The 12,925-nt window shown below is 50.9% G+C and overlaps 1 protein-coding gene across 1 annotated transcript in view; it reads left to right on the top strand.

Annotated features, from left to right (window-relative positions):
• BAZ1B (bromodomain adjacent to zinc finger domain 1B) overlaps positions 1 to 12,925 on the top strand; it is a 143,758-nt gene that overhangs the window by 52,761 nt on the left and 78,072 nt on the right. The window contains exon 5 of the mRNA XM_082244972.1: positions 7,656 to 7,777. Within this exon, the coding sequence (XP_082101098.1) occupies positions 7,656 to 7,777 (122 nt within the window). The remainder of the gene's footprint in view (positions 1 to 7,655; positions 7,778 to 12,925) is intronic.

The following is a 12,925-nucleotide window of genomic DNA, read 5'->3' as shown; positions in this document are numbered from 1 at the left end:
TGGTCTCTGTAATATCCCCCCCTGGACGGTCCCTGTCCCTTTTGGGGCACTTTGCGGTAAACGCTACATGGGGGGGGGGGATTTCTACCTTGTCCTGGGGGTCCTCCTGGTGGATTCCCGTGGTGGCCAGATCCTGGGTTCCTGACAAATTGGCGCCGTTTGTTTCGGCTGCCATTTTGGGTGAGGGCAGCCTGGCTGACTCCCTGTGAGGGCAGCAGCCATTTTGTGCTGTTTGGTGCTGGTCCCAGCGCCATCTTGGATGTGGGCAGCCGCCTAGTAAGGGCAGTAGCCATTTTTCTGGTGCTTTTTCCCAATTGACTTCAATGGCATCCATTTTTCAGTGGCTCAGGGTGCTGTATCGGCCTCTAGTGGATGAGGTCACTTCCTTTTGGCTTCCCTTTTCCTGCAGTAGAACGTGAGAGCGGTCTGGTAACATTACTCTGTGGGGGCTGTTTCTTCCAGTTTTTTAGGCATTTCTCAGAACTGTTTTTCCTGTTTCTATATCTAAAGGGGGACTCCGGCGGTGCAGGTTTTTGGTGCGGACCACGGAAATCGCTGATTTAAAGGGCCAGTGTCCAAAATTACACATAAAAATGGGAGTCCCAGGATACCAAATTCCCCACAGACCTGGTTGGTGTTTCGGGAACTCTGAAGCAACTTCCATTGCCTCTATCTGCTGCTCTTGCGACTTTGGCGTCAAAGGTTGATCTGCTGATGTCTCAAAGTACTTTTCAAAACGGCCGATGCCCTCTGTCTTCTGACTCGGAGCTTGATTTTGGTTTCCACGGATAATGTCCCCCCTGAGGGGTCCCAGTCCTTACACTCAGAAGGGAAGTAGGAGTGCTCCTCCACTGCGGCGTGGGAACGCGCTCTGGTTGAAGCACTTATTCACTCCGTCAGGGAGACTTTACATATTGATGATGAGCCCGCCCAGTCATGTAAGCGGGTTTCCTTCAGGTCCCACAAAGCCCGGAAGTCGGGTCAGGTTTTCCCCTGTCTGGAGGAGTTTCACGAAATCGTGAACGAACAGTGGCGTTGTATTAAGCACACGCTGGTGGTGCCTAAGTGGTTTCAATGCCGCTATCCCTTTGCGGAGGGTGTCACCTAAGATGGAACACACGGTTTCCAGGTTGAATAAATCCACGATGATGCCCGTAGAGGATTCCCCGGTGTTCAGAGACTCGATGGACAGGCGCGTGGAGACGCTTTCCCGCCACATATATTTGGTGGCGGCCCTCTGCTCAAGACGGTTATGGAATGGTTCAAGGGGCTTAGGCGCAACTTGGTGGTGGAGTCGGTCCCTCCGACTGTTCTTGACCTGGCGGACCAAACGGCCCAGGCCTTGGTATACCTGTGTGACACGGCCTCTGGTCACAAGTTTATCTGCGGTTGGGGTCGCACTCCGCCGCATGGTTTGGTTGAAGAGCTGATAGGCTGACCATGCCTCCAAAAAGACTGTCTGATGTCCCTTATTTGGGGGACTGGATTTTTGGAGATCCCTTGGATGAAATGGTCAAGGGTCTCACGGGGGGGGGGGGGAGTACTCTTTTTTTTTTTTGCCCCAAACCGCAAAAGGCAAATCACCCTGTGCTCGGGGTCCTTCTTTCAAGGCTCATCGGGAGTTCTTTCATGCCTCGGGCACAGGAAAAAGGTAAATCCTTCAAGACCTCCAAGAAATCAGTCTGGGAAGCCCAAGTCCGGTGCGGCGGCCCCGTCTTCCTCAGCCTGAAGGGACGCCTTTACACGTTTCAGGGGTAGGGGACATCTGCTTTGCTTTTGGGAACCCTGGTTGTCCCAAATCCAGGACAGGTGGGTTCACAAATTGATTCGCTCAGGGTACAAGATCGAGTTTCAATCTCGCCCTGCAGACAGGTTCTTTCCATCAAATCTCCCGTCTGTCTCCCGATCATTTACGAGATCTCAAGGGGGTTGTGCAAGATCTTCTTGCCCAAGGAGTTGTTATACCAGTCCCTCAGCGGGACAGGTTTTGCGAGTTCTATTCCAACCTGTTCACGATGCCCAGAAAGGAGGGCAAGGTGCGTCTGATTCTGGACCTCAGTCCCTGAACTGCTTTGTGCGGTTGCAGAGGTTCCGGTCGGTGGTGGCGTCTTTAAATCAAGGAGATTTTCTGGCCTCCATCGACCTAAAGGATGTGTATCTGCACATCCCTATCTACAAGGGTCATCAACGGTTCCTCCGTTTTTGTGGTGGCAGAGGACCATTTTTCAATTTGTGGCATTACCCTTTGGTCTAGCTTTGGCTCCCAGGGTGTTCACCAAGGTTTTTGCCCCGGTGCTGGCTTTGCTGTGCAAAAGGGGGATTGTGGTCCTCGGTTATCTGAACGACCTGTTGAGGGCGAGTTAGTGTGCCACTCTGTCAAGCGATCTGACTGTCACGGTTCAGACGCTCCAGGAGTTGGGTGGACCATCAATTTTCCAGAAGTCAGCACTGACCCCGTCAGTCCGCCTGTGTTACCTGGGAATGGTCCTGGAGTCCGCCCAGGCAAAAGGTTCTTCTGGAGGACGAACTTTGGACTTTAAAGGGCGAGATCAGGTCCCTCCAGGGACAGCGATCTCCTCTCTACGGGCCTGCATGAGGTCCCTGGGGCTGATGGTCTCGGCCTTTGAAGCCATCCCGTTTGCTTGCAGAGTTCTCGTGTGGAACTGAGCAGAGATTCTTGCCAAGTGGAACAAGGATCCTCAGTCGTTGGACAGGATATGTTTGAGCCGCCTCACAAGGACGAAACTTTTGTGGTGGCTCCTGTCACCCATTCTGGCCCAAGGCAAGTCCTTTCTGCCTCTGTTGTGGACAGTAATCGCCATGGATGCCAGCCTGACGGGCTGGGGTTGAGTTCTGGACACCATGTGCCCCAAGGGACATGGTCGGCGGAGGAATCCTCCTCCCGGATAAACGTCTTGGAGCTTCGAGCAATCGAACTATGCCTGTTGCATTGGTCGACTCGGCTGCACAGAAGCCCGGTTCATGTTCAGACAAACAATGCCATAGCTGTGGCTTACATCAATCATCAAGGGGGCAACAAGTGCCTGGGAGGCCAAGGAGGTGGCAGAGATCCTGTCTTGGGCCGAGGCACACGTTCCAGCGATTTCTGCTGTTCACATTCCGGGAGTGGAAAACTGGCAGGCAGACTGAGTCGTCAGTCCTTGGATCAGGGGGAGTGGTCCCTGTATTCAGAGGTATTTCGCCTCCTGTGTACCCGGTGGGGGACTCCAGATGTGGATCTGTTTGCGTCCTGTCTCAACAAAAAGGTGGGAAGATTCGAGGCCAGGGCCGGTGATCCTCTGGCGGATGCCATGGACGCGTTGGTGGTGCCCTGGCACCGGTATCAGCTGATTTATGCCTTCACCGGTTTCAGCTGATTTATGCCTTCCCTCCGATTCAACTGTTATCCAGGTTCCTCCGCAGGTTGGCGTCACCAGACTGGCCTCGTTGGTCCTGGTACACTGACCTCGTGCATATGGTTGTCGAGCCTCCATGGCGGCTTCCTCTGAGAGAAGATCTACTGTCTCAAGGGCCGATCTTCCATCCTGCTGTAAGTCTCTTCTCTGGCTTTAATGGCGTGGCTGTTGAAAGACAGGTGTTGAGAGACAGAGGTCTCTCAGATACTGTCATTCCTACCTTGCTGAAGGCTACCTCCCAGAAAGATTTACCATCGTACCTGGAAGGTGTATATTGCCTGGTGTGAGTCGCAAGGGTTTCATCCTCGCTCTTTTTCAGTGGCGAGGGTTTTGGCCTTCATGCAGTAGGGTGTGGACTAGGGCTGCAACTAAAGATTAATTTGTCTGTCGACTAATCTATCGATTTTATTTTTACGATTAGTCGACTAATCTAACAATGATTTTTATTTATTTTTTTTTTTTTTTTTGCTTAATTGAGTTTTTTTGATTAGCTAATTAATCCTGTAATTAATACAGACCCCTCAGTAAGCCCCCTCCCAGTGTAGACCCCTCAGTAAGCCCTCCGACCTAGTACAGACAACTTAGTAAGCCTCCCACCTAGTACAGACCACTTGGTAAGCCCCCCTCCCAGTACAGACCCCACAGTAAGCCCTCCCACCTAGTACAGACAACTTAGTAAGCCCCCCTCCCAGTACAGACCCCTCAGTAAGCCCTCCCACCTAGTACAGACCACTTAGTAAGCCCCCCCTCCCAGTGCAGACCCCTCAGTAAGCCCTCCCACCTAGTACAGACCACTTGGTAAGCCTCCCCCTCCCAGTGCAGACCCCTCAGTAAGCCCTCCCACCTAGTACAGACCACTTACTAAGCCCCTCCTCCCAGTACAGACCCCTCAGTAAGCCCTCCCACCTAGTACAGACCACTTACTAAGCCCCTCCTCCCAGTACAGACCCCTCAGTAAGCCCTCTGACCTAGTACAGACCACTTAGTAAGCCCCCCTCCCAGTGCAGACCCCTCAGTAAGTCCTCCCACTTAGTAAGCCCCTCCTCCCAGTACAGACCCCTCAGTAAGCCCTCCCACCTAGTACAGACCACTTAGTAAGCCCCCCCTCCCAGTGCAGACCCCTCAGTAAGCCCTCCCACCTAGTACAGACCACTTGGTAAGCCTCCCCCTCCCAGTGCAGACCCCTCAGTAAGCCCTCCCACCTAGTACAGACCACTTACTAAGCCCCTCCTCCCAGTACAGACCCCTCAGTAAGCCCTCCCACCTAGTACAGACCACTTACTAAGCCCCTCCTCCCAGTACAGACCCCTCAGTAAGCCCTCTGACCTAGTACAGACCACTTAGTAAGCCCCCCTCCCAGTGCAGACCCCTCAGTAAGTCCTCCCACTTAGTAAGCCCCTCCTCCCAGTAGACCCCTCAGTAAGCCCTCCCACCTAGTACAGACCACTTACTAAGCCCCTCCTCCCAGTACAGACCCCTCAGTAAGCCCTCTGACCTAGTACAGACCACTTAGTAAGCCCCCCTCCCAGTGCAGACCCCTCAGTAAGCCCTCCCACTTAGTAAGCCCCCCCTCCCAGTGCAGACCCCTCAGTAAGCCCTCCGACCTAGTACAGACCCCTCAGTAAGCCCTCCCACCTAGTACAGACCCCTTAGTAAGCCCCCCCCCTCCCAGTACAGACCCCACAGTAAGCCCTCCCACCTAGTACAGACAACTTAGTAAGCCCCCCTCCCAGTACAGACCCCTCAGTAAGCCCTCCCACCTAGTACAGACCACTTAGTAAGCCCCCCTCCCAGTGCAGACCCCTCAGTAAGCCCTCCCACCTAGTACAGACCACTTACTAAGCCCCCCCTCCCAGTACAGACCCCTCAGTAAGCCCTCCCACTTAGTAAGCCCCCCCCTCCCAGTGCAGACCCCTCAGTAAGCCCTCCCACCTAGTACAGACCCCTTAGTAAGCCCCCCCCCCCTCCCAGTGCAGACCCCTCAGTAAGCCCTCTCACCTAGTACAGTCTGTACTAGGTGAGAGGGCTTACTGAGGGGTCTGCACTGGGAGGGGGGGCTTACTAAGGGGTCTGTACTAGGTGGGAGGGCTTACTGAGGGGTCTGTACTGGGAGGTGGGCTTACTAAGTGGTCTGTACTGTACAGACCACTTAGTAAGCCCCCCTCCCAGTACAGACCCCCCAGTAAGCCCTCCCACCTAGAACAGGCCATTACAAGCCGCCACAGTACAGTACAAGCCGGTGTAGGGCCGCACATGTGACATCTCCAAGTAGCTGGGGGGTGATCGGGGAGGATGGCGTTGCGGCAGAAGCTGTGGCGGAGTACAGGGGTGCTGGAGCTCACCTCGTCTCCGACATCGGTGTGGACGGAGCCCGGCGGGGGAATTTCAAGCGGCGCGGCGGCCGGCCAGAGGGCGTGTGACGTCACGCGTTGACGCGTCTGCGCTTTTCACGCACGTTGACAATTTTTTGTAGTCGGCGTAGTCGACTACATTGACGCGTCGTGGCAGCCCTAGTGTGGACCAGCGTTGGGGCCGGCACGATAAAAGGTCAGTTGTCAGCCTTGGCTGTATTCTTTTAGCGTCCCTTGGAGACTAACTCCCTGATTCACACCTTTTTATTCAAGGAGTGCATCATCTGGCTCCACCGCGGAGGGCTCCTTTGCCTCCGTGGGACCTGAATTTGGTCTTGTCGGTTTTGCAACGGCCCCCCCCTTTGAGAACATCAGAGAAATCTCTCTGCCTGTGTTGTCCCTAAAAGTGGCTTTTCTGGTGGCTATGCCTTCTGCTCGCAGAGTGTCTGAATGGGCGGCTCTGTTCTGCCGTTCGCCTTATCTGGTGGTTCATCGGGATAAAGTGGTCCTGCGACCCTAATCACTTTTCTTCCCAAGGTGGTATCGGATTTCCACCTCAACGAGGATATCGTGTTGCCTTCGCTTTGCGCGAAGCCCATGCATCCCTAGGAATTTGCCTTTGCATTCACTGGATGTGGTCTGGGCGATTAGGGTTGGCCACGGAGTCTTTTCGGAAGTCTGTTTGACCTTCCTGAGGGACCTCGAAAGGGTTTGGCTGCATCTGCTGCAACCATTTCCAAATGGATCAGACAGACTATTGTTCAGGCCTATTCACAAGAGGGTCAGGTGCCTCCTTTCCCTGTGAGGGCACATTCTACTAGAGCTGTGAGTGCCTCTTGAGCTTTTCGCCATCAGGCTTCTGTGGCTCAGGTGTGCAAAGCGGTGACCTGGTCGTCTGTGCACACTTTCACAAAATTCTACAAGATTGACTTGATGGCATCCTCATATGCTTCCTTTGGTCGCAAAGTTTTGAGCGCAGCGGTTTGTTGGAGACGTGGTGTTCTGTCTCTTCTTGGGGTGAATTTTGTTTCTGGGGTTGGCTCCTGTTGAGCTTTTGTTGCCTGGTTGGCCGTTCTTTGGTTGTGGCTTTTACACCCCGCACGCCTGCACTGCTTTGGGACATCCCAAAGGTGAAGGACATCTGAACGGCCTGCGACGTAGGAGAAAATTAGTTTTTGTAAGAACTTACCGTAAAACTTTTCTGAGTCCTCTGACAGTCGCAGCCCCTGCCCCTCTTTTTTGGGGTTAATTGTCTTCCTGTACTGCTTTATACGAAACCTGAAGAGCAGCACTGAGTGGCTCAGGGTAGTGTCTGAGGGACAGTCCCCTAGAGGTGTGTCTTTGTGTAAAGCTTTTTGGGAAGTCTTTTCACTGCCTAGCCTGCTCCTGCAAAGGGCGCCATTACCCAATGGTGAAGGACATCTTAACGGGCTGCGACTGTCAGAGCACTCGGAGAAAAGAGTTTAACAGTAAGTTCTTACAAAAGCTCTTATTTTTCATCATTTTAGGCCAATTTGTATTCTGCTACATATTTTTGGTAAAAAAATCCCAATGGGTGTATATTGATTGGTTTGCGCAAAAGTTATCACGTTTACGATCAAGGAGATATATTTATTTTTTTGTATTTACTGAATGAATACGGGGATCTGTGTTCCTAGGTAAGAGGTACGTAGGATCCCTGTGTTCATTGACAGAACAGCGGTCTGCCCTGTTTACAACGGAAGACCACCGTTCTGTCTCGACGGGGAGCAATCGCGGGTGCCTGCAGGCAGTCGTGGGACAGTCGACCTGCCGCAGTATATATGTTAATAAGTGGTTAATGCCTATGTTTTAGTATTGAGCGGAAATAATCCAGAAAATTGACACCTATATGAACTTCATCTCTTAGGTGACAGAGCACGACGCTCACCCCGTAAACTGCCTGCGAGCTTCAAAAAAGAAGAGAAAAAATGGGTCCCACCTAAATTTCTACCACACAAATATGATGTTAAGTTGCTAAATGAAGACAAGGTGAGACACATTACTATTGCTTCCCTGAATTTGTTTCAGTAGTTTCTTTTAAAATGTTTCATAGTTTAACTTTCTGAGATTGTACCCCTTTTCTAGGTTTTGATGGCCTTCAGTGAAGTTGTGTTTTTGTATGTGATTTGGGGGAGGGGGGGGGTGTAAATGGGGATTTTTTTTTTTTCTTTTTTGATTTTGCGCTTATAGAATTCAATCTCAATAAAATTGGTCATGGTGGAATCTTGTGCAGCTTCTAGATCAGTGCCCCACAGTTAGATCTTCGGGCACTATACTCAGACTGCCAGAAAAGTCGCAGATCCAGCCTGCAATGTTGCTTTTGGCTATAAATCCTGCGTTGGGTACTAGGCACGTATTGCAGCACATTGGGCAAGCTGGAGGGTGCGATATAGGTGATCACATCAGGGTAACCCAATCCCTGAAGACACTCCTGCTCTGGGGCTGTGCCATTCCAAAGTAGACAAAGCCAGGGCTGTTAAGGGTCAATCCTTTCCCCTACTAAAACTACAATAAGGTCCGGTTCACACTAATGCGATGCGGGAAGGCTGCGAATCCGCAGCCTGTTCCCGCATCGCACACGCACCCCTGGCAGTTCACACTGCCATATGCGATGTGATGGGGGTGTCAATGTAATCTTAACGACACCCCCAGTTTGATCGCATATCGCAGTGCGATCTTGCAGTTCGCACAGGATCGGATCGCACAAGTGTGAACCGCTGTGTGATCCGATCCTGATGCGGCTGCGAAAAAGGATCACTGTGCGTGTTTACTGCGGGTGCGTTGCGAATTTAGCCATACAAAGTGTATGGCTAAACTCGCACCGCACAGCCGATCGCATGTAATGAAGGAGCAGTGCGCTCCGACATTACATGCGAACCCCGCACTCGCACAAGTGTGAACCGGGGCTAAAAGGATTGAGTTTGAGATGCCGTGTGTGTCTTCTTTACTGCCCTGGTGGTATCCCCCAACCATCAACTAACCTTACTAGGGATTGGCTCAGGCTAGTGTCAGGGTCATCCCCCTGTCTTATCTGCCTGATTTCTGTGGCATTTGGAAGTGTGGTGGCTCAGGGGTTAATTGCCACCACTTTGACACATCTGCAAACACCCTTGGTTAATCCTACTGCTTTTTCTGAGGCTTTGAGCCACTTGGGCAAACTATTCATGAGCTGCTATTTTGGGCATGTGCAGATCCATGTGACCCTGGCCAGGTGCTTTTCTCTCTCCCCGGGCAACTCTGAGGTGAAAAAATACCCAAGAGTGACAGTTCTAGCGATAGGATACCGGCAACGTGTTTGTGCCTGTGAACATAGAGTAGCCTGCTGTTTCAACTCACTCCTGGCCTCCTAGATCACAGCGAGTATCATCTACAGGAGAACCACCCACTGTGGAGGAAGCTCTCGGGAATGGGCAGAGTTGCACTGACCCCTACTGGTGATTCAGCTGCTGAAAGTTTACAAAGTTATCCTCCCTCTGATTCTGTACCCTCCTTGGGTGTATCGATTGCCCCGTCTGTAGTTCTGTACTCCTCGTGACTCGGCAGGATGGGTTTTTCAACTTTTATGCCTTCTCTGTAGGACGGACTTTGAATCTTGTTTGATTCATTGGCTGTTAGGGTTGATCATGAACTTCACTCCTCTCTAAAGTTGGTTTCTGACACTAAGGAACTAAATCAAGGGTCCAAAAAGAACTTGGTCCCAAAATGATGCTGCCTAGGAGGACACACAAGGCTTGAATTTATGAAAAGACAGTTTTGAAGTCACAAAAATATAAATAAGACAAAACCCCTACACCCAAAATGTATTAAAATGGGATAATGTCTCACAGCTACAAAAAATGGTTAGGACATCATTTAATAAAAGTGGTGGTTATAATCCCATTGGGGGAACATATTGTTGAGCCCAAATGGAAACCTCAATCGGCCCCAGTGAGGTTGCGAGACCACCTCTCCTTATACCTCATATTCATGCGCGCACGTATGTAGAAGATATACAGGTGTAAGACATGGTACCTTGGACTTGCTGGTCCCTGTTGTGGTTCCTGAGGCCTTTGTCGGTTACTGGCCGCATGTTTCGCCATGGGTGCCGCCATCTTAAGTGTAGGCAATGTGAATTTTTTCCCCATAGACTTGTTATGGGGCAGTCATTTCCCCTGAAGCTTCCTATTGATTTTTATGGGCATCCATCTTTGCGTAGCCACTGTGCTATCCTGAGCAGCGTGACCTTTCTGCTGCTACCCAAGGTCCCTTCCGGTCTTTCTCTCCATGCTGCTGGAAGAATCAGGAGGACAGTATGTCCGTTGTCAGTTTAGTTTGAAGGGGCTCCCTGCAGACCGCTCTGATCGGCGCTCTTAAAGCGACGGTACTCGTTTTTTGCTACTTGCATTATGGAGTCCCAAACTGTGCAGTCACCTTCAGACCCACTCTGCGACTCCCGGACACTCCGGATCGCAGTTGCTGGCGGTGATTTCAGCAGCCCTGGAAAGCCTGGCGACTAAAGTTGATTTACTCATGAAGAAGGTAGACAGCTGAAAACGGCCACTGCCTGCTCAATCTATGTCCTCTGAATCGGAGACTGATGTGGTTGCCCTGAACACTCCCCTACCTGAGGGGTCGCTGTCCTCGCAGTCAGATGGTGAAGAGGACCTGTCCTCTTCAGCTGCAGCGTGGGAACACGCTTTGGAAGCACTGATTATTTCAGTACGGGATACTTTAAAATTGGCGGCTGAGCCCACGCCGGCAGGGATGTGGGTGGCCTTTTGGCTCGCATAAGTCTCCAAAGACTGAGGGTGTTCCCTTGTCCCGACCTCTTTCACGATATTGTGAATGACCAATGGCAGCGCGTTAAAACACGTGTTGGTGGTGCCAAAATGCTTTAAACGTCGCTGAAAAGGCTTCCAACCCTTGGGACAGTGCCACCTAAGGTGGATTATCCTGTTTCCAGATTAAACAAATCTATCCTTGTGCCTGTGGAGGATTCCCCAGTTTTTATAGATCCAGTAGACAGGGGGGTGGAATCCCTTTCCTGCCATCTTCACGTGCTGGCAGGTTCCATTTTGAAACCGTTTTTTGTCTTACACTCGGACAGTGACGGAATGGATTAGGGGTTTGCAGGAGTCCTTGGACCCTGAGACTGTTCCTCTGGAACTCTTGGACCAGGTGATCAGGCTCTGGTGTTCCTGTGTGATGAGTCTATGGATGTGACTCCCCTGGTAGCCAGGTTTTTGGTCGTGGGCATTGTTTTAAGGCGCATGGTTTGGCTGAAGAGCTGGTCAGCTGACCAAGCTTCTAAGAGAGCCCTAGCTGATATCCCCTTTCTGGGAGACAGGTTGTTTGGCGACTCATTGGATGAGTTGATCAGGGCTTGACTGGTGGGAAGAGTACTCTTCTTCCTCAATCTGCCAAGGGTAAAACTCTCCGTACTAAGCGGGGTTCCTCTTTCTGCTCATAAGGCGTTTTTTTTTTTTTTTGTGCCTCCGGGGTGCATGAAAAAGGTAAGCCGTTTAGAGCTTCTGGAGGAGCTAAAAAGCATTGGGGCAAGTCCAAGGCCAGTCATTCCGGTGCTGCAGACAAGTCCTCTTCAGCATGAAGGGGTGCCCTCACCCGTCTCGGGGATGGGGTGGAGGGAGGCGTCTGCGCTTCTTTCAGGAACCCTGGACTGGTTTGCGAACGGATTTGCTCCGGGTACAAGATGGAATTCTGGTCCCAGCCAGGGGACAGTTTCTTTCAGTCAAATCTTCACCTGTCTCCGGAGCGTTTGAAAGATCTGCGGGAGGCTGTGCGAGATCTCCTGGCTCAATGGGTGATTGTTCCCGTTCCTCCGCAGGAATACGCTCAAGGTTTCTATTCAAGCATGTTCACGGTGCCCAGAAAGGAGGGCAGGATGTGTCCAATCCTGGACCTCCAAGGCTCTGAACCGCTTTGTGCGGGTGCAGAAGTTTTGAATGGAGTCCATATGGTCAGTGGTTGCATCATTGAATCGGGGATTTTCTGGCCTCAATCGATCTCAAAGATGCATATCTCCATGTTCCCATTTTCAAGGGACACACCAGCGTTTCCTCCGCTTTGCGGTGGCAGAGGAGCTTTTTCAATTTGTGGCATATTACCCTTTGGTCTCGCCTCGGCTCCCAGAGCTTTTACCAAGGTTTTAGCCCGTGCTGGCCTTGTTACGTTGACGAGGTATCTCTCTGGGATATTTGGAGGATCTCCTGTTGCGAGCAGTCTCCCATTCAGATCTGCTGGATAACATCTATATTACCATTCAGACCATTAAAGAATTTGTGGGGCACGATCAATTTCAAAAAATCCCTGACGCACTACAAGGAATGTAACTAATAGTTACCAAAAAATCATATGGTGAATATTGATATAAACACAAGTGAACAATAATAAAATTGTGCACTTTTCCAAAAGAATATACAAAAGTCTTATATACGGTGTCTAAAATGTGAGTCCCAAATTTTGCAAATATTGAAAAAACAAATGTAAACAGCTCCAAGTGATAAAAATAAAATAGGGATGTGTTGGGTGCTCCAAACAAAACACGTGTCAAGTGCTTTTATCCTGCGCCCCACCACCTTAAAGATTTACTTCTTACCAGCTGGTAGAAGTCAAGGGCAGAGAAACAGCCACCTCAAGAATATAGACTCCTAACACTGTGAGGGTAATGGCCTATTTCCACACCTCGTGCAGGGGTTGGAAAAACCTCTTAACAAATGGATGTAGGTCCAAGGCGTGTCTGTCCCTTAGAAGGGGCTTTTCCCTGTCACAAGGAGTCTGTTCCTGGGTGTAATGCGGAGAATTCCTGGTAGCCTTTATATTCCTTCCTGGTCCTCCCACGGTCCATACAGAAATGTTGGCTTACCGCAAAATGTCCATGTACAGTATAGTATGCACTCAATACTTGGTCAGGGCTCCTTTTACATGAATTATTGCATCAATGTGGCGTTGCATGGAGGCGATCAGCCTGTGGCGCTGCTGTTTTTATGGAAGCCCAGGTTGCTTTGATGCCCACACTGCTAAAGTACCAATACCTGGTTTAATGATCATGGTATCGCTGTACTTGATTGGCCAAACTCGCCTGACCTAAACCACATAGACACTCTGTGGGGTATTGTCAAGAGGAAGATGAGACGCCAG

The sequence above is a fragment of the Pelophylax lessonae genome, assembly GCF_965119305.1.
Source record: "Pelophylax lessonae genome assembly, chromosome: 2".
NCBI lineage: Eukaryota > Metazoa > Chordata > Amphibia > Anura > Ranidae > Pelophylax > Pelophylax lessonae.
Note: the sequence above shows the minus strand (reverse complement) of the source record. Positions and strands in the feature narration are given on the sequence as shown.